General features: G+C 46.0%; 1 protein-coding gene and 1 pseudogene across 6 annotated transcripts; both read left to right on the top strand.

The window, feature by feature from the left end:
- The first annotated feature begins 6,685 nt into the window (after window positions 1-6,685).
- On the top strand, window positions 6,686-12,128 carry LOC101720477 (trehalase-like). 6 transcript variants are annotated; one of them, XR_015451685.1, is made up of 5 exons: window positions 6,686-7,185; window positions 7,536-7,648; window positions 7,891-7,941; window positions 8,670-8,708; window positions 11,120-12,018. XR_015451685.1 is itself a non-coding variant. In XM_087212487.1 (5 exons), exons 1-4 carry the CDS (start codon window positions 7,099-7,101, stop codon window positions 8,679-8,681), a joined length of 285 nt encoding a protein of 94 aa, XP_087068613.1. In that variant the 5' UTR covers window positions 6,686-7,098; the 3' UTR covers window positions 8,682-8,708; window positions 11,123-12,128. The 6 variants fall into 6 exon arrangements, 4 of the variants coding, with proteins under 4 accessions (XP_087068613.1, XP_087068612.1, XP_087068611.1 ...); XM_087212487.1 differs by having other exon boundaries at window positions 7,514-7,648; window positions 11,123-12,128; XM_087212486.1 differs by having other exon boundaries at window positions 7,514-7,648; window positions 11,120-12,128.
- Window positions 12,129-18,015: 5,887 nt separating this feature from the next.
- LOC147827939 (polyribonucleotide nucleotidyltransferase 1, mitochondrial pseudogene) lies at window positions 18,016-19,147 on the top strand (annotated as a pseudogene).
- The last annotated feature ends 1,721 nt before the right edge of the window (window positions 19,148-20,868 follow it).

The raw sequence follows: 20,868 nt of genomic DNA, 5'->3' as shown, positions 1-20,868 counted from the left end.
CTGAACTACATCGATAGCCCTTTTTTACATCTTATTTTAAGGCAGGAGCTTGAGAAGTTGCCCGGTCTGGGGCTTTGAACTTAAGATCCTCCTGCCTTGGCCTCCCAAGTAACTAGGATTACAGGCATATGTCACCACACTAGGATTCTTTCTCTCTTTCTTTCTTCTTTCTTTCTTTCTTTCTTTCTTTCTTTCTTTCTTTCTTTCTTTCTTTCTTTCTTTCTTTCTTTCTTTCTTTCTTTCTTTCTTTCTTTCTTTCCTTCTTTCCTTCTTCCTTCCTTCCTTTCTTTCTTTCTTTCTTTTCTCTCTCTTTCTTTCTTTCTGTCTTCCTTTCTTCCTTCCTTCCTTCCTTCTTTCCTTCCATCATTCTTTCTTTTTGTTTTTAGTGCTGGGGATCAAACTTAGCCTCATGTACACAGCCCCATGTTTCTGACAAGGATCTCCACCCCCTTGCTGAGCTAAATGCCCCTGTGCCCATGAATGTCCTCTGAGCAGACCCTCTTATCCTTCTCCTTGGTGAGGTTCTGCAGGACACAGGGCCATTCTGTTTCTTTGAGGCTGGTCTTCACTTCCTTGACCGTCAGGATGGCCTGACCTTGTGGAACTGCCACCCAGGCAGGACCCTGGTGTCCTGCAAGGTTGGGGGAGAAAGGTCCTGGAGGAGCAGCCCTGTGGCCACTGACTATAAGGCACCCTTCCCAGCAGACCCTGGCCAGGCCTTACAGGGACCTGCTTTCCAGCCCTATGGACTATGGCTGTGGCCTGCCCTTCTCCCGGCCTTCAGGAGCCAAAATGGAGTCATCTGGGACATCTCAACCCATGAACCAAACAACCACTGCCCTCGGCTGACCATCTGTGTACCTAAAACCTACCACTGCCAACTCTCAGCTGCCTTCCAAGAGGGCTATTGTCCTCATTTTGCAAATGAGTAAACCTAGGTGCCAAGAAGTCATGAAACTTCCCTGCAGTCACGGGGACCAAGTGTGGCTGCATCAAGGCCTGTGTCTGAGACCCTTGTAGCAGTCTGAGGCAGGGCTGGCAGGCCCTCAGCACAGGTGTCCCTGAGGCCCATGTTTCTGCCCTTGCAGGCGGCACTGACGGGACAGTGAGTGGGAGGTATCCATCTGTAGCAGTTTCACAGTAGTAAATGACTGTCTCAGTAAAGATGGTCTTGTTCCTTGTCTGCCTTTTTATATATTTTTTTTCACTATTTCTCACCACAATAGAAACCGACTACCTGCAGGTGTGCAGCTATTCTGAGAGAACGTGCACCAGGCACTTCCTAGCAGGCCTCCGCGGGTCAGTCAGAGCCTGCCAACTGGTGCTCTGCCCCTCTGGAGGCCGGGCCTTGCCCTCGTGTCTACAAGCAGAGAAACCACATAGGCTGATGAACTTTTTAAGTTTCCAGATAACTTTTACATCAGCTAAGTACAGCGAGACACAGGAGAACACACAGGGCATGTGTGGGCAGCAGCCTCAAGGATGGCTGTGAGCAGATACATGGTCATGGGTCCTGAAAGCGGGCTTCACGGGGCTGCAGAGCTGGAAGGCACAGCAGCAGTGTCCCGGCCTTGCTGCCACCTCCAAGTCCTGGGTGCTTGCTGAGGGGCTGGTGAGGACTGGTTTCCTCAGCTCACCACACAGATGGGTGTTTGCATCTGAGTGTGTAGGGTCTTGGTCCTGTGTGGACCATGTGCTACAGATGCTTGTCCTCTTTTACCCCCTTGCCTGCACCCAGAACCAGGTGGAGGTTAGGTCAGGGCTTTGGAACCTGGCTGGAAACGTGGGGATAAGGAAAATGTCCTCACCAGCAGGCCTCTCAGGAAGAGGACAAGAGCTCCTCCTGAGAAGGGTCTGTGATAGATGCCCTTGAGCTGTGATGTGACTGCCATCTGAAAACTAGTGGCTTAAATGATGCAGGAGTTTGTCTCACACAGCAGGAGTCCAGGGCTGTGGTGACTCAGAGGCCACCAAGGATCACCAAGACCTGGTTGCAAGGTTGTTTCTGCAGCATCAAGGTTTCACCTGCGCTGGGGGAGTGGGGTGGAGCTCAGTGAGTCTCCTCTTTGAGAAGATTTCCCAATACCTTCTCTAAAGAACTTCTGCTGACATCGCATCTCCCAGAACCGGATCCCGGGCCCACAGCAAGGATCCTGGAAAATCAAGTTCTGTTTCACCTTTTGCACTGCTACTTTGAGAAGGAAAGAAATTCTTAGGAATGGAGAGCAACAAGACACTCCCCTAGTCAGGCATGGTGGCACAGGGCATCCCTGTAATCCCTGCACTGAGAGGCCGAGGCAGCAGGATTGCAAATTTGAACCCAGCCTAGCCAACTTACTGATTTAGTGAGATCCTGTCTCAAAAAATAAAAAAGGGTATGTAGCTCAGGCTTTGGGTTCAATCCCTAGTACGGCAAAGGGGATGGGAGCCCTAACCGTGGGCCCAGTGAGGCTGGCAGCCTGCTGAATTGGTGTATTTGGCATAAGGGCTGCACTACTGAAGACTCAGGAAAAGTGGACCCTGTGTTCTATGGCCCTTCTCAGCCCTTCCCTGAATAGCCTCCAAGGCTGAGTAAATATTTTAGTGTTCTGCCTTTCCCATCAATGATGCATCTGCTCGTAATTGTGATAAGAAGATACTTAAGACAAGCTCAGAGTGAGCCTTGGAGGAGCAGAGCCCAGACAACCCCAAGGGTGTCCTGGAGCTGGTCCTTGGGACTGAGGCCTCATCCAAATCCAGAGGAGAATAAGCAGAACATTATGCATATTACCAACCATTCATTCTACCCTGTAGGTTTTTTCCAAGTGTAACAGTATTATTTTTCCTTCTACATTTGTAAGAGATTGCTACCTATTAATGGTATCAGTATATAGATAGTGTATCAGTTTAAGGGGGCCCCCGAATGACTCAGTGAATATTCTAGGCTGAGGTAGTGTTCAAGGACAGGCCCGTGTGCACTGAGGGAGAGGGGAGGCCCCTTCCTAACATGCACACAGTGCATGCATGCAGGAATCGCTCTCAGGTTTGTAGTCAGAATTCAAGACAATGAAAAATGGGGAGATTATACCTAGACTGTGGATTTCCAGATCCTGCCGCAAATAAGGGACCACATGCCCTGCAGTGACTTCCTCAGCAGCCAAGGCCCTCATGACACAGGATTGTTCCCAAGTGGCCCCAGTCTTTACCCCTCCCTGTGACACAGTTCCCCACCACTCAGCACCCCCTGGAACCATTGACTTCCTTATCCCCAACATAATTTACACACTTGATTGTCAGAATTTGAGTTTGCAGCTGCGAGAGCCGAGCCTTCAATAAGAGCAAATGCCCTAGAAAGCTGGAGGGACCTGTGACAGTGTAGCCATGTCTTCAGCCAGGTCTCCTGGGACCCAGTTCCGATTTCAAATGTCTCTCGTGCAGATTTATGAGCACTGCGAGTCCCAGGGATTTCAGGGCCTGTGTGGGAGAAAAGCAGTGTGACTCGAATTGTGGTCACAGATGGCACCTGACTTTGCTGGTGTGGGCAGTGGCAGTGGAGCTCCCAGTCTGGAAGGGAGCAACAAGTAGCCTGGGCCTGGTGGGTGCCACCCCCTAGCCCTACTCTGCTCCCATGGGGATGAGGAAGCCACAGTGGTTGAGGTGAGAACCAGAGGTCGGGGAGCTGGAATGGGCAGAGGCGGTGCAGCCAGCTGCAGTGGGCTGCTGCCCAGCCCAGATGCATGCTCCACACCCTTTCTGCAAACATTGCTGACATGTGCAGAAATGCAGAAACACAAACGCTGAGAGCAGAGCTGTGAGTTCTTCCCTGTGTGCACACGGCTCTGGATGACTCAGCCCGAACCCCAACCGGGCACATTCGCAGGCAACTGGGGGTTAAATTGAAAAGAGTTCTTTTTTTTTATTCACAGGTGGCTGCAGTTAGGCCTCACCCAGTGGGAGGCCCTGCCCTGCCCTGGGAGGAGCAGGCAGCGCTGCCCAGCAAAGGCCAGTGGCCAGGCTGGAGAGAAACAAGGCCCCAGTGTCTGCCCTCACCTGAGCTCTGCCTCTCCTGGCCCAGGGATGGCTCTCCACACCCCTCACTGCAGGCTTGTGGCCCTTTGCCCCATGGGGTCTCTCCTGCCCCAGGGACAGCGTAGACCAGGGCCTGGAACTCCAGAAGGATCCGCATCATATACCTGGGTATATGACAAGCAGGGCTCCCCTGCAGCCCTGGTGTGGTTCTCTGTGAGAGGGAGGCTCAGGGTCAAGGAGCACAACTCTGTGTCCTCAAATAGCTGGTCCTGTGCCAGGCACTTCTCCCCCACTGGGACAGGATGGACAGACTGTGGCTGGCCCAGGTACTGGCCCAGAGCCTGCTGCCCACAGCCGCCCTCCCAGCTGCTCCTTGAACCGAGCAGGGCAGGACTCAGGATGTCCCAGCAAACCTTCTGCCCCAAGTCCCTGGCCTGGGTGTGACCGGACCTCAGAGCCTGGGTGTGAGCACCTGCGTTTAAAGCCTGCCCCTGATGCCCTCTCTGAGGCCCAGGGCAAGTCACACCTCCTTCCTGAGCCCCAGTTCCCCTCAGCAAATATGGAGATGAGTGAGCCCACTCTGCCCCCCAGGCGCAGGGCTCTCCAAGCAGACTCACAGAGGCATCACCACCTACCACATCACCATCTCTTGGAAGAAGAGCAAAAACAAGCCAGGCATGGTGGCACACAGCTGTAATCCCAGCACTTGGGAGGCTGAGGCAGGAGGATCACTGCTAATTTGAGGCCAGCTTGGACTACGTAGTGAGTTCAAGGCCAGTCTGAACTACACAGTAAGACCCTGTCTCAAAAAAACCAAAATAAATAAATAAAATCTTTAGAAGAAGAAGAAGGAGGAGGAGGGGGAGGAGAGGAGGAAGGAGAAGAAGAGTAAAAAGGGCAGTTAGGGAGAGAATCACAATTCACAGTAGCATGGCTCCGAAGCCAGATGAGCAAAAGGCATTCGAGAAGTGAGAGGAGTTAATGTGTGGGAAGAACTGTGAAAGGGACCATCGCTGAGCTAATAGGGGAGAGAACAGTCCAGGCATGGCAACTGCAATGCAAAGGCCCTGGGGCACTTTTCAAGCATTGGGAACAAGGCCCGTGTGGCTGGGACAGAGATGGGAACAGCCCAGAGGGCTGAAGGGGCTCTAAGGAAAAAGGAACCAGGGCCCGTGCTCCAGGGGCAGGACTGGGGATGGTGCCAAGGGGTTCAAGACAGGATATACTCTGAAGACTGAGCTATTGAGACTTGTGATGATCGACTGTGGAGTCAGAAGGGAGAGGATGCACCTGGAGTAGGTCACAGGTTCTGTCCTGTGCGACTGTGAGGAGGACTTCGGAGGGGCTGGTGACGAGTGTTTGCTCAAGTGTTTCCTGTCAAGCTGGCTGCCATGTCTGGAAAGAGGACTCTCCTCTCCTTAGACCTGTTTAGCATTAGCTACGGTGAGCTTCCCAACAATCACACCAGGGCTTGCTCAGTCTCCAGGACAACTACCCTGGCCTGCCCAACCCTGCCTAGACACCCCACCAACCCTGGGTTCCCCCAACACTCTCTGACTCTGCAAAACCCAACCCAACACACCCCACTCCGGGCAGGAGTGGTTGGTAGAGCCAGGTAGCAGCTCAGGTTCCCTCTCTGCTACTGCTTTAGCTGTGTAACACAGCCTAGTCACAGGGAGCCTGGGTGTCATGTCCTCACCCCACTGTGCACCAGCCTCTGGGGACCTGGCTCACCTCCATGCTGACTAGATTCCCTAGCCCTCAGCTTGCCACAGGGCAGGGGACCCCAGACAGGAGCTGGGTGAGTAAGGGGCTGCTCTCCTCGAATTCCCTACCCTGCTGCCAACACCAAGCTAGGCCCAGGGGATCAGCACCTGCTCCACGAGTCTCTGACCCAGGTGGGGACCAAACCCCAGCCCCTTCCCCAGGCCTCATGCATGTAGAAGCACAAGGCCGAGGGCAAGCGAAGGCAGGAGCAGTGTGGGGCCTGTGGGGCCCATCAGGTCCTCTCTCTCCCCATTCCTGCCACTTCTGGGTGTGCGTTGGTGTCAGTGGGAAGCTCAGCCTGCCTCAGACATTTTGAGGGAGCAGCAGACCAGCACCAGGTGTGTTCCCGAGGGGGCTGAGCTGGCACAGGAGCCCTGAGCAGCAAGGGCCAGGCCTCAGGGTGCTGAGCTTGAGGAGGGAGCAGGTGGTCTTGGGTAGCTATGGGCAAACCACTGGCTCTCAGAGTCTCCCTCAGAGAAAGGGGAGAAAGTCCCTCAGGACTGTGCTGAGTGTGGGCTCAGTCACACGCAGCAATGACATGCAGTTACTGTCCCTGAGCCAGAGGCCTGGCCCAGCCCCTCAGGAGAGGAGAGAGCCTGGCAGGAAGTGAGCCCTTGCCCTGGCGTTGGAGGCAGAGGTGGGCAACCTGGAGGGGTCAGGAGAGGCTGGGGAGGCTGGGAGACTTCCTGGAGGAGGTGGGGGTGAGAAGCAGATGCTCCCCTCTGACCTCAGAAGTGCTTTCTAGAGAGGGTCTGTAGGTCTGAAAGGCAGGCCCTGCCTGCTAAATTTAAAGGTGGTGCCACCCAAGAGATAACACCCAGGCTGTCAAGTAGAGTACAGGAATGGGCCTGGCACAGTGCGTGGCCACTATGCAGGCTGTCCTGTGGGATGAGCAGAAGGGTGTCTGGTTCGACTATGACCTTGAGAACAGGAAGAAGAACCTCGAGTTCTATCCATCCAACCTCACCCCGCTCTGGGCCGGCTGCTTCTCTGACCCTGGTGTTGTGGACAAGGCTCTGAAATACCTGGAGGTGAGGGGACAGTGGGCGGCTGTGGCCCCTGGAACAGAATGTCCCCAGAATGACTGAGCAGAGAGAGACCTGGCTGCACCAGCCACTCTTGCTGCCTATGCCTGTTTTACCCTGTGGGTCTTGCTGTGGCCACCAGAGGACAGCAGAGAGCCAAGGAGAGAAGGGCCAGGGAGGACACAGCTGGCTGGCTGCCTGAGGCCCCAGGGTCCTTCCTGGCTCCCTGTCCAGGCTCCACCCACAGTCACAGCAATGCCTGGAACCTTCTAGGACAGCCAGATCCTGACCTACCAGTATGGGATCCCCACCTCTCTCCGGAACACAGGCCAGCAGTGGGACTTCCCTAATGGCTGGGCCCCTCTCCAGGACCTGGTCATCAGAGGTAGGCAGACAGGAATGGGGCATCCTCCAGGGACCAAACCCAGAGTGCAGGACTTGGCCGCCCTGGTACTGGGGAGGCATGAACAGGGATGCAGGGCTCCGCGTCCTTTCTCTGGCTCCTGTCTCTTGCCCCCACCCCGTCAGCAAGCGGGTTGCCCCACCTGTCCAGTGGGACCAGCCTCCTCTCTCCCTCAAACCCAGGTGCTGGATTACGAGCAGGTTGGCCTGTGGTTCCAGGGAGGAGGTCTTAGAGCCCAGGCCTCTTCCCCTCCCTGGGGACAGGAAGGCCTGGCCCCTGCTCTGCTGAGGTGGGGGCTCTGGGGATTCAGGTCTTGCTGGGTTGGGGTCTAGGCTTGGCCAAGTCATCTTCACCTCGGACCCAGGAAGTGGCTTTCCAGCTGGCCCAGAATTGGATTCGAACCAACTTTGACGTCTACTCACAAAAGTCAGCCATGTATGAGAAGGTGAGCTGGCATGGGGTGTCCCTCTGACTCCTCAGGCAGGACCCCCTCCCCAGGTGAGGTGGGGAAGCGGAGGGCTTTGCTGGGCCCAGGACAGCCCAGCCCGGGCTGTGGCGGCACCCAGTGGCCATTTCCTGGTACTGCAGGGGCTGTGAACAGAGCAGCTTCTCCCCAGGGGACTCCTGTGGGTTGCTGCCCTGGGCCTGGGAACACTGTGTGACCTCCAGTCATGCTCTTCTCCCCAGTACGACATCAGCAATGGACAGCCGGGCAGTGGAGGGGAGTATGAAGTTCAGGTGAGCTGGCATCGCCTTACAGGGATCCCCTGGCTCTGTCACCCCCCCCACAACCAACATGAGCCCTCAGGCCTCACTGTGGTCACCTGTATGTGAGCCCACCTACACGGGGAAGACTGACCAGTGCTCCTTGGTACCCCAAGAGGGGAGGACATGACATCCCTAAAACAGGGCTTGGGTCTCCCCCAGACTCTGGCCCACTGGCCTTGCCTCTCTCCAGAAGGAGTTTTGTTCCTGCATGGTGGATTGGAAAAATATCAACCTCTTGTGTATGGCAAGCAAAGAATTGCAAAGTATACACCTAATGGCAAGCAAAAGGCAGCTACATTTATTGAAGATCATGGGAGCAAGTCTGTGCAGACAAAAATATGTCAGGAACAGAAAAGTGGGGCCAAGATGACAGGAAAGTAAAAAGTGCTGCATACAGATAAATCAGGCTTTCAGAATTTAATGGATATGCACCCTAGCCTGGGTGCCTCCCACTGAGTCTCTGTGGGTGATTGACAGGAATGACTGACATGGTGCTGAGTCATGCCTGTCCCAGAGGTTCCCTGCAGTATATTCCCTGCTCACATACACCCCTCCCCCAAACCCCATAGCCCTCTCCACTGGCTGGCTGTCCTTGCTGATGTTGAGCTGGGGAGAACTTGACTGGAGGTCACCCTGGGACAGGCATTAAGATCACTCTGATTTTAGGGGTTTTTTGTTTTTTTTTTTTCTCTTTTCAGTACCGGGATTGAACTCAGAACCTTGTGCTTGTGAGGCAGGTATGGCACCACTGAGCTAAACCCCTGGTCCTAGGATCACTCTGATTTTGATTACATGAATGAGATGTAGTGCATATTTATGAATCTTTAATTTCTAGTAGGTAAAGGTGACTGAAGGTCAGGCCAGAAGACCCAAATACTCAGTTGCTGTCACTTAGAGCTTTGAAGATTTCCTGGTGTTTTGTTATGTTATTTTCTACCTCTTTTAGGAAGATGGAAGAAGAAATGGCCCTAGAGTATAGTCCAAACTCAGATGAGTGGAGGGGAGTGATTTCCTCAGCCCCTTTTTTCTAACTGCACTAGTTTGCCTGGTCCAGTGGGTTGGCCTGATGCTCCTGGACCACTATGGTGACCAGCTGACCTCAGAGACCCAGCTGACTCTCCTGATGCCCCACTGCCTGGTGGCCACCTTTCTCTCCCACCTCCTGTTCAGCTTCCTGCCATGGTGGCTATGGTGGCCACAAGGACCGACCAGGAGGCCACATGCCCACCTCTATCTATCTGCATGTCCTCGTCTGGCTCCAGCTCCTGCCTCCGTAAACTCCTGCACTACGCTCTCTCCTCCTGCTCCCTTCAGTCACCACCTTCCAACCTGTCTTCTGCTCATCCTGCACTGGGGGCAGGGCAGTGACCTGGAGGCCAGGGGCTTTGGCCAGGGTTCCTGCTAGAGCCCCTTTACCTCCCTCTCTCTCTCTCTCTCCCTCTTTCTATTATAAATGGTGTTTGAGCGGCCACTTGGATACAGGCTTTGTGTGAGAAAAAGCTTTATTCTTGTCCAGGTGTGAACAGGGACTGAAATTGGGGGCAGATTTCAGCAGCTAGCTGGGAAGAGCCAAATTTATTTCATCGATGTGTGGATAGGCTGACATCAAGAGAGAGATAGTAGCAGCTAGCTGGAAGAGAAAACTACGTTTATATAGGATTTGAGAAAGGGCTGTGATCATAGGGAATGTTTATGACTGAGGGCCCAAGAACAGTCAGCATGAGTGTGCAGACAATCACTGGACTTCTTAGTGCCGGGGAGATTGTATACTTGGTCCTAAATTTTCTTTATGGCCATCTGTCCTATTTACTGAGAGTAGCCTGTTGTTTGCAGAGAATGGCGTGTTTGCTGTGGAGTTCTCATTTAAGCCAGGCATGACCCTCTCTCTCTCTCTCTCTTTTTTCTTTTTCTCTTTCTTCTTTTCAGTGCTAGAGCTTGAAACCAGGGCATCTTGCCTGCAGGCAGGTACTCTACCAGTGAGCTATACTCCCACCCTAGAACCTTTAATATGGTGGAGATCTTGCTCTGGCAGGTGGGAGGAGACTCATACCTACTGGCCATTGTGCCCCAGCCCCACTGCCCCCACAACCTGTCCGTTCACATACCTACTTAGTCCAAATACAGTGCTACCTCAATTTACAAACTTAATTTGTTCCACAATCCTGGGGAAGATGGCTGCGTTCCTGTTTATGCAGGGAAGATGGCCACAGTCATGTTCATCACCTGATACAGAGTTCACAAATGGAAGCAAAATTTTGCCAAATGCTTCTGTTTGTGAACAGAACTGTTCGCAAACAGAAGCATTTGTGAACCAAGGTTTTACTGTATTCTGCTGAAATCCTCACAAATACTGAAGAACACCCAGCCCAGCCCCAAGCAATCTAGGTCCCCTGGCTAGGGATGGTGGATAGGAGAGCTGTTGCTTCAAAGGAGCTTTAGAGAAGGAGTACATGATGATAAAATAAAAACTTCTTTATTGTGTTTGGTTTTGGGGATCAAACCCAGGGCCTTGTGTATGCCTAGCGTGCACTCTGCCACTGAGCTACATCATCCCTAGTCCTATTTTCTCATTCTTAATTAATCTAATAAATAATAGCTTGCTTAAAATAACAATAGCAACAGGGCTGGGGATTTAGCTCAGTGGTTTCAACGCCTGCCTCACAAGCACAAGGTCCCGAGTTTGATTGCTGGTACCAAAAAAAAAATAATAATAATAATAACAATAACAATAGCAACAATGTATTCAGTGATTATAGTTTATGGAAAAGTGAAATGAATAGCAGAAATGACACAAGGGTCAGGAGGGAGAAATTAAGGCTACTTTGTTGTTATAAGGTACTTCTGCTAACAACAAAGTGGTTGTTATGGTTTATATCTAGATAGCCCCAAAGCCACATGCACTCTGAGGTGAGGCTTTTGGAAGGTGATTGGATTATTGGAGCTTATAGCTGACTTGCTGCTAGGAGGTGGGGTCTGATTGGAAAAGGTGAATCACTGATCAATCTTACACATACATATAACAGTATCAAAATATGTGAGCCAAAACTCAATAGTATTGCAGGGGGAACTAGATGAATATATAGAATTATAATATTAAGAACTGATTTATGCCAATGTCTTCGAGTGTTCTACCTAACTTATCTTCCAGCAGGTTAATTTTTACCAGCTGTTCCTCAGACAAAGGTCTACTATCTAAAATATATAAAGAACTAAAAAAAAATCATACGCTCCAAATATAAAGACCCAGTTCAAAAATGGGCATCTGAAATGAACAGACGTTTCTCAAAGAAGTAAAAGCAGCAAATAAATATATGAAAAAATGTTCAACGTCACTGGTCATTCAAGAGATGCAGATGAAAACAACACTGAGATTCCATCTCACCCCAGTAAGAATGGCTGCTATCAAGAAATCAACCAATAACAAATGCTGGCAGGGTTTTGGGGGAAAAAGGAACCCTGCTCCACTGCTGGTGGGAGTGCAGACTGGTGCAACCACTGTGGAAATCAGTGTGGAGATACCTCAAAGAACTAGGACTAGAGGTCCCATTTGACCCCGCTATTCCTCTGCTGGGTATCTTCCCAAAAGAAGTCAAAGAATGATACCACAGTGATATATGCTCACCCATGTTTATAGCAGCAGAGTTTGTAATAGCTAAAACTTGGAAACAGCCCAAGTGCACATCAACTGGAGACTGGATAAACAAGATGTGGTTTTTTTAATAAAATGGAGTACTTACTACTTGCCCATAAAGAATGAGAAACTAGAGACATTTATAGATAAATGGATGCATATTGAGGCCATACTCTTAAGTGAAATAAATAGGACACACATGTGTAAATACCGAATAGTTTCTCTGGTGTGAAAAACTAAAAGTGTAAATAAGGATCAAAATGTATAATTGATATTGTGAAATAGGAAGAAAACATCTAAAGGAGTAAGGGAAGTGGGAGGGGTAGGGAAAAGGAAAGAAGGGAAAAGAAAAAATATGAGAAAAGGAAAAAAATGGAAACAAAGTCTTTGTAAATAAGGAAGGTGGAGGGGGTGAAGGGAGGGCAGGGGAATGGGGAAAAAATAAGAACCAAGATACATCATGTAAAGATACAATATCCCAATGACAAATGTAACTGTATTGTATATCTAAAATGTACTAATAAACTTAATGAAAAAAACCCTAAAACAATTACCAATCGCTTTATATTCATAACAGTAAATACTTCTGTGCTGTACCTGTTAAGGCCATTTATAAAGCACAAAATCCATCAAATGGAAAAAAAGAGAACTGATTTATTAATAATATGTATATATGATATATAATTGTATAATTTTTCAATAGTTAGAAAATCAGTAAGGACCTAGTTTGAATTAAAGCACCAACAACTGTATTTAATTACATCTGTAAAATGATTCAACCAAAAACAGCATAACACTCATTATTCTCAAGTTCACGTGGAACATTCTCCAGAATAGAACATATTCCAGAACATAAAATACTTCTTTAAAAAAATTTAACTTTAAGAAACTAGAGGGCTGGGGATTTAGCTCAGTGGTTTCGCCACCTGCTGCGCAAGTGCAAGGACCCGAGTTTGATCCCCGGTACCAAAAAAAAAAAAAGAAACAAAAAAGACATTCCTATTTAGTGCAAGGACCCGAGTTCGATCCCCCATACCAAAAGAAAAAAGAAACTAGAAATCATGTAATATATGCACTCAGACAGTAATAGGATTAAGTAAATATGAATAAAATAAATATAGCCAGAAAGTCCCTAAATAGAGGAAGATTAACCAAGATATTTCAAAGTAACATAGGTAAAGGAAGAACTATGGAGAGAGTTTAAAAAATATTTTTAGGGGGGGCGCGGATTTAGCTCAGTGGTTTCACCGCCTGCTGCGCAAGCACAAGGACCCGAGTTTGAGCCCCGGTATCAAAAAATATATATATTTTTAGGGGATGTAGCTCAGCAGTGCAGTGCCTGCCTGACAAGCATGAGGCCCTGAATTCAATTCCCGGTACCAAAATAAATAAATAAATACATAAATACATAAATACATAAATAAATAAATATTTTTAGCTAAGTGAAAATAAAAACACAACTTGTTGCCAGGCATGGTGGCACATGCCTGTAATCCCAGAACTCAGAAGGATGAGGCAGGAGGATCACTGTGAATTTGAGGCCAGCCTGCACTACACAGTGAGTTCAAGGCCACATGAACTACACAGGGAGACTCTGTCTCAAAAAAGAGAAGAAAAGAAAAGACAACTTGTTAAAAGTTGTGAGATTCAGTCAAAGCAGTGCTTTGAGGGAAATGTAGAGCATCAAATGGATTAGAAAGGGCTGGGGATTTAACTCAGTGGTTCTGGTGCCTGCCTCGCAAGAGCAAGGTCCCGAGTTCGATCCCCAGTACCAAAAAAAAAAAAAAGCATTAGAAAAAAGAAAGATCTACCATTAATAATCAGCTTCTACATTAAGCAGTGAGAAAAAAAATGAGTAAATTAAATCCAAAGCAAGCAGAAAGTAAATAATAAAAAATTTGAGCAGAAATCATGAAATGGAAAAGGAAATCAACAAGGAAAATCAATAAAACCTGAAGGTTATTCTTTGAAGGCATTAATAAAATTGATGTCTCTATCAAAGCTTAAAAAAAGGATAGACAAATTACTAATATCAGAAATGAAATAGGGTACATCACTACAGATCCAATGGATATTTTCCCCAATGGTATTAAAAGATAATAAAAGAAAGTTGTTAATAACTCTATGCCCACAAATTTGATAACCTACATGAAATGGACCGATTCTTTGAGAAACACAGTTTGCCAAAACTCAAGAAGAAATAAAATATTCAAATAGCCATATATATATATATATATATATATATATATATATATAAAAGAAGTTTAATCCCTTATTAATAACAGAAACCGCAGGTCTAGATGGGTTCAACTAGAGAATTCTACCAAACATTCTAGAAAAACTTACACCAATTTTCAAAATCTCATCTAGAAGACAGAGGCAGAGGGAATACTTTCTAACTCATTCTGAAGCCAGCATTACCCTAACACTCAAGCCAGACAGAATATTATAAGAAAAAAATAAGCCAACACTTCTCATATAGGTGCAAAATTCTTCAACAAACTGTTACCAATGGGCTGAGGGTCCTTTTGATCAATTTCAGTGGAAGCCACAAATTGGCAGAGTGCAGCTTCCTTGATGTTAGCAGCTCAGAGCTTTGAGTGCCAGTGGCTCCCAGCTCTTGATGTTACAGATCTAAGGGTAACCCTATGCCCTAGGTGTCAGTTTCCCCTGACAGTTCTTCAGCAGCTAGAGCTTGTAGCTCCCTTTGGTGGCTTTCTGAAGCTCTCCAGTAGCTTCTGGGGCTCTGTGATACTCTTCCACAGTTCTCCACGGTTCTATTGTTCAGCCCTTCACTATGCTGGTCCTCTCAGCCCTCTGCTGTTCTCTAAAGCTCTTCAGCAAACCTCTGCCTGCTATGCACACTCAGGGCTAACAGCCCTTAGTGACCAGCTCCACCCACTCTATCCTTAGTGTTACCAGCTCTTTCTTTAGTGCAACCAGCTCCACCCACTCTACCCAAGATAAAAATCATGAGTAGGCAATAAAACTACCAAACAAGGCTTTATTTGGGCCTTTGCTGCAGCACCAAGGGTCAGGACACAGGAGGGAGCGCTCCTGGATTGACCTGAACAGAGTGAGAAGTGCTCACTGTTTAAATAAGAAAGAAGTATCCTGCACAAGCAGTCTCCTGCATCTGGCAGACCTCCAAAGTGTAGACAGACAACCTGGAGTTATCTGAGGAAGTCATCTGAGGTGGTTGTGGGTGGTCAGCAGCTTCCAGTGCTGAAATAAAATTTCCACCACCTGATGCAGCCATGCCAGAGCAGAGCTCCCCAAAGCATCCTGAGGGGTCTAGGACAGGCTTGGCTGACATGTAACAGCCCTGCCCAACTCCCAGAGAAGCAGTGGTTTGATTGACAGTGCCCCTATTTCTGTGAAAAGGGCTGACTTCTTGACTTCTGCTGCCTCCAACATTTTCTAGAAAAGCAGGTGGCAGTGTTGATTGTGCCCAACAGGGTTTGGGGACCTTGGGGATAATGGCAGTTGCCTCTGGTCTGACTCTTCTCTCTGCCCAGCCAGGCACAATCCTCTGGCCGCTCCTCGGGGAGGCAGCTGCAGCACCCAGGTAGTCTGTAGTAGGGAAGGAATGTTACAGCTGCCCACAAGCCCCAGCTCCTGTGAAGGCTGCAGGAAGCAGCCCCATCTAGAGGGCAGTTAGTTGTCAAGGTAACTGCAGAGGTGGCAAGAAGACACCACAGCCTTTCCTTACCCTCCTGGGTCACCCTTTGGGCACCCCAGAAGTTGAATGAAGTTGAGGGTTATGGTGGTTATTATGGCCAAGATCACATAAACTTTGGCTATCAAAGGGAAAAGGAAAATCGCTTCTCAGCCTTTTGGCTAAGATCAAGTGCAAAGGGAAAAGAAAAGTGGGGTGGTGGCACACCCCTGTAATTCCTGGTACTTGGGAACCTGGGGCAGGAGGATTGCAAGATCGAGGTCAGTCCAGGCAACTTAGCAAGACCCTGTCTCAGAAAAGGAGGGGGGACCATATTCAAAGACCCAGTTCAAAAATGGGCATCTGAAATGAACAGACATTTTTCAGACAAAGAAGTAAAAGCAGCAAATAAACATGTGAAAAAATTTTCAACATCACTGGTCATTCGAGAGATGCAGATGAAAGCAACACTGAGATTCCACCTCACCCCAGTAAGAATGGCTGCTATCAAGAAATCAACCAATAACAAATGCTGGCGGGGGTGTGGAGAGAAAGGAACCCGTCTCCATTGTTGGTGGGAGTGCAGACTGGTGCAACCACTGTGGAAATCAGTATGGAGATGCCTCAAGGAACTAGGACTAGAGGTCCCATTTGACCCAGCTATTCTCCTACTGGGTATTTCCCCCAAAGAATTAAAAGAATCATACCACAGTGATATATGTGCACCTATGTTTATAGCAGCACAGTTTGTAATAGCTAAGGTTTGGAAACAGCCCAAGTGCCCATCACCTGGAAACTGGATAAAGAAGATGTGGGGTTTTTTTTATAAAATGGAGTACTACTCAGCCTAAAGAACAAGAAACTAGAGACATTTATAGCTAAATGGATGCATATTGAGGCCATACTCTTAAGTGAAATAAATAGGACACACACATGTAAATACCAAATAGTATCTCTACGGTGAGAAACTGAAAGTATAAATAAGGATGAAAATGATTAAACCAAATAATTGATAATTTGAAATAGGAAAAGGTCCAAAGGTGGAGGGGTGGCGGGAGGGGAAGGGGAAAGGGAAGAAAGGAAAGGAAAAATTATGAGAAAGAAAAAAAAAATGGAAACAGTCTATGTAAATAGGGAAAGGTGGTGGGGGTGAAGGGCACATAGGTAATGGGGAAAAAAATAAGAACTAAGATACATCATGTTCAGGTACAAACATCCAATGATAAATGTAAATGTATTGTGTACCTAAAATGTACCAATTAATATATAAATTTTTTTAAAAAGAAAAGGAGGGTGGAATAAGTGGTACACCTCAGAGATAAAACAACCCTGGGTTCAATCCTTAATACCCCCCCCAAAAAAAATGGGAAAGGGAAAGTTTTTCTTGGGAGGGTTGGATCTCACTGTTCTGTCTCAAGACTATTGGCTAACTGAATCAAATTCATAATAAGGATTATATGCATCACTAAATGGGATTTATACTAGGTATACAAGTTTGGTTCAACATGTGAAAATAAGGAAATATAATTCAGCACATGAGCAGTATAAAGGAGAAAAAACACATGATTATATCAGTAGACATAGAAAAAGAATTTGACAAATTCAACATCCATTCAAAATTAAGACTCTCAGCAAAATAGAAACAGAATTCCCCAACTTAATAAAGAATGTCTACAAAAAATCTACAGTTAACGTCACACTTGACGGTAAGAAACTACTATAAACTTTCCCACACTAAATCAAGAATGAAACAGGAATATCTCTTCTCATCCCTCCTTTTCAAAATCATACTGGACATCCTAGCTAATGCAGTAAGACAAGAGAAGAAAATTACAAGTACCCACATTTTTAAAAAGCATGCAGATTGGGAAGGAAGAAACAAAATTTTGTTCACATATGACATAAATATCTGTAGAAAATCCAAAACGATCACCAAATAAACTCCTTGAGCTAAAACATGATTATAAAAAGGTTGCAGGATGCAAAGGTAATATACTAAAGTTAACCACTTTCCTGTATACAAGCAATGAACAAGTGAAATTTTAAATTAAAAACTCAATAGACCATTTTTCTAGACACTTTCATTATAGTTCTCTTTTTAAACCCTGAAAAGATCTTTGCCAGTCAGATCTTCGGATTGCTCTCAGCTATATAATCTGCATTACTGATCTGCATTTCACCTGTTGAGTAGGGAAAAGATTGTAACTCTTGATTGTTTTGTTTTGTTTCATTTTGTTCTGTTTTTGTTTTATTTTTGTTTTGTTGAGAGAGGGTCTTGCTCAGTAGTCCAGGCTGGCCTCGAACACATGATGACCTGCCTCAGCCTCCTGAGTGCTTGAATTACTGGTGTACACCACCACGCCTTCTCATGAGATTTAAAAATTATGGCTATAACATTTCAGATTCTTTCTGTAGTTACTGATGCTTAAAAATATGTCTGCTGTCTTAATATTCTAATCTGGACATCTAGAGCTTATATTTGAAGCAAAACTGTTTTCTTCTATGTAGAATTCATTCATAAGCCCCAGAAAAAAAATGCCACTTCTCAGTTACTTGGGAGGCTAAATCAAGAGGATCGCTGGGGTTCAAAACCAGCCTAGGCAACAAAATGAGCCCCATCTCAAAAAAAAAAAATGCTGTTCTTCATGTTTTCTGTTTCAGACCAACTCTTGGTAGTACTCAATTAGATTTTTTAAATCTTCTGAAATCTTTTTTAGTTATTTATTGAAACAAATCTGTTTGTGTCACTATAATATTTTTTATATTATGCCTTTTGTCTGTAGTGGGATAAAAGATAAAAATTTCATGCTGCACTGTGAGTTTCCTCCTCATGCAACTAATGAAACTGGCAAAGTCACTGGAATAAATAGGAGAGAACTTGGGCATGGTGCTCTTGCAGAGAAAGCTTTGTATCCTGTTATTCCCAAAGATTTTCCTTTCACTATAAGAGTTACATCTGAAGTCCTAGAGTCAAATGGATCCTCTTCTATGGCATCTGCATGTGGTGGAAGTTTGGCATTAATGGATGCAGGGGTTCCAGTATCATCTGCTGTTGCAGGTGTAGCAATAGAATTGATCACTAAAATCCATCCTGAGAAAGGTGAAATAGAAGATTACCATTTGGTGACAGATATTCTGGGAATTGAAGATTACAATGGTGACATGGATTTCAAAATAGCTGGTACCAATAAGGGAATAACTGCATTACAAGCTGATATTAAATTACCAGGAATACCAATAAAAATTGTAATGGAGGCTATTCAGCAAGCGTCAGTGGCAAAGAGGGAAATATTACAAATTATGAACAAAACAATTTCAGAACCTCAAGCATCCAGAAAAGAAAATGGACCTGTTGTAGAAACTGTTGAAGCTCCATTATCAAAATGAGCAAAATTTGTTTGACCAGGTGGATATCATTTAAAAAGACTTCAAGCTGAAACAGGTGTAACTATTAGTCAAGTGGATGAAGAAACATATTTTGTGTTTGCACCAACACCTAGTGCAATGCATGAGGTAAGAGAATTCATCACTGAAATCTGTAAAGATGACCAAGAATATCAATTAGAACTTGGAGCTGTTTATACTGCCACAATAACTGAAATCAGAGATTCTGGAGAAATGGTAAAACTATACCCAAATATGACTGCAGTACTACTTTATAACACACAACTTGATCAACAAAAGATTAAACATCCCACTGCCCTAGGAGTAGAAGTTGGCCAGGAAATTCAGGTGAAATACTTTGGACGCAATCCAGCTGATGGAAGAATGAGGCTTTCTCGTAAAGTGCTTCAGTCCCCAGCTACATCTCTTGACATCTAAGTGACAGAAACAGTATTATGATGGGAGAACCTATTTCACAATCATCATCTAATTCTTCCGGGTGATTTTTTTTAAAAAAAATACTATTCTAGGGTGATATTCTGTAGCAAAATCCTAAAATGGAGAATTATATATAGTATAAATATATTCAAATTATTTGTGTCAGAGTACTCATTTACATGTGCCATTTTTTTAAATTGCAAGAATAATCTATATTTGCTTATTCTTATTTACATTATAAGTCAATAGATATTTATTAAAAGTAAACCATTTATAGATCTTAAAAAAACCCAATACTACTTATATTAGAACCCCCCAAATTGAAATACTTAGGTATAAGTTTTACAAAATATGCACAAGATCTATATGAGGACACTATAAAACTCTGATAGATGAAATCAATGAACTAAATAAACATTCCATGTTTATGGATAAGAAGACAATATTGTCAAGATGTTAGTTATTCCCGGGCCGGGGATTTAGCTCAGTGTCACCATGCCTGCCTTGCAAGTGCAAGGTCCTGAGTTCAATCCCTGCTACCGGAAAAAAAAAAAAAGATGTTAGTTATTCCCAACTCCATCTGTAGATTCAATTCCAATTGAAATGTCAGCGAGTTATATTGTGGGTATTGACAAGCTGACTGTAAGAGATCTATGGAGAGGCAAAAGTACCAAAATATCCCACATTATCTTCAAGGAAAATAATGTCAGAGGAATGGCTCTCCCTGACTTCAAGACTTACTATAAAGCCACACCCCTCTTTGGTCTGTCAAACCCCTAATTCTGGTAAGACAACAAAAACCTCAGGTTTCCGCCACCTGCCTCGTAAGCCCAAAGACCCGAGTTTGATCCCCGGTACAAAAAAAAAAAAAAAACTCCTCAGGTGACATATAGCCAGCACTTGCTGGATCATTTGGACATTACAGATGGAGTTCATGCCATTGCCATCTCTACACGTGGTTTTGTGTTGTGTAGAAGTCTCCTGTGAAGGAAGCCTGGTGCTGTAATAACAGTGAAAAGGCAATTAGAAAATGTATTTCCAGGCCAGCTGATTATGGACTGAAACCCCTACAAACTGGGAGCTGAAATAAACCTTTCCTCCTTTAAAAAAAAAAATGTGTTTCCCTTATGAGATGTTACTGCTGAAAGAGTACACTGATAGAGATTTTCATTTCACTGGACAAGTTGTAAAAGGTGTTACAAACACAAAGGCATCCAATTGATTGGATTGCCTTGGTCAATGTTATTACTGCTTGATTGCCATCAGTTCTCCTCCCACTGGAAAATGTAATTGAACTCTTATGAAATAGTTGCTGTAAGACCTATGCTTCTAATAGTGAAGCCTGGTGAAAATACATTTCGGCATAATGCATGAAAGCCTTGCACTACTGGCTTGTGTCAGGAGTTAAGTGGGAGATATACAAGGTTCTACTATAGAAACAGTCATACTGAATGATGGGTGGCAAGCTTGGCTATTCCATGTTTTCTAATCTTCACGTTTCTTTTGGTGACTGTCCAGGTTATTACCACTTCCATCAGGCTCTGTCTGTATGTCACTTCCTCTTTCTCTCTATAAACACTGCCTCTTCCTGCTGGCTGGAACTCTCTGAGCCTTTACTGTTTTCAGGGTGCTGCCTGATTTCATGAATCATTTCTTTGCCCAAACACTGCTAAATTTAACTTTTTCTTTTAACAGTGACAAACACTGCTCAGGCACCACAACTGACCTCCTCAACTACAAGCCTGAGTCCTGAAGCAGAGGCCACTCCAATCACTAACCTCAGGTG

Source organism: Heterocephalus glaber, unplaced genomic scaffold (assembly GCF_053883595.1).
Source record: "Heterocephalus glaber isolate CG9 unplaced genomic scaffold, H.glaber_assembly_v1.0 deba00001429, whole genome shotgun sequence".
NCBI lineage: Eukaryota > Metazoa > Chordata > Mammalia > Rodentia > Bathyergidae > Heterocephalus > Heterocephalus glaber.
Note: the sequence above shows the minus strand (reverse complement) of the source record. Positions and strands in the feature narration are given on the sequence as shown.

Bases quoted from the DNA above. Each gene is read 5' to 3' on its own strand.
- LOC101720477 (XM_087212484.1), top strand. From the start codon at position 7,099: ATGGGATCCCCACCTCTCTCCGGAACACAGGCCAGCAGTGGGACTTCC. The intron at 7,186-7,513 runs GTAGGCAGACAG...CTGGGGATTCAG, and splicing joins CCAGGACCTGGTCATCAGAG to GTCTTGCTGGGTTGGGGTCT. The intron at 7,942-11,119 runs GTGAGCTGGCAT...CTTATCTTCCAG, and splicing joins GAGGGGAGTATGAAGTTCAG to CAGGTTAATTTTTACCAGCT.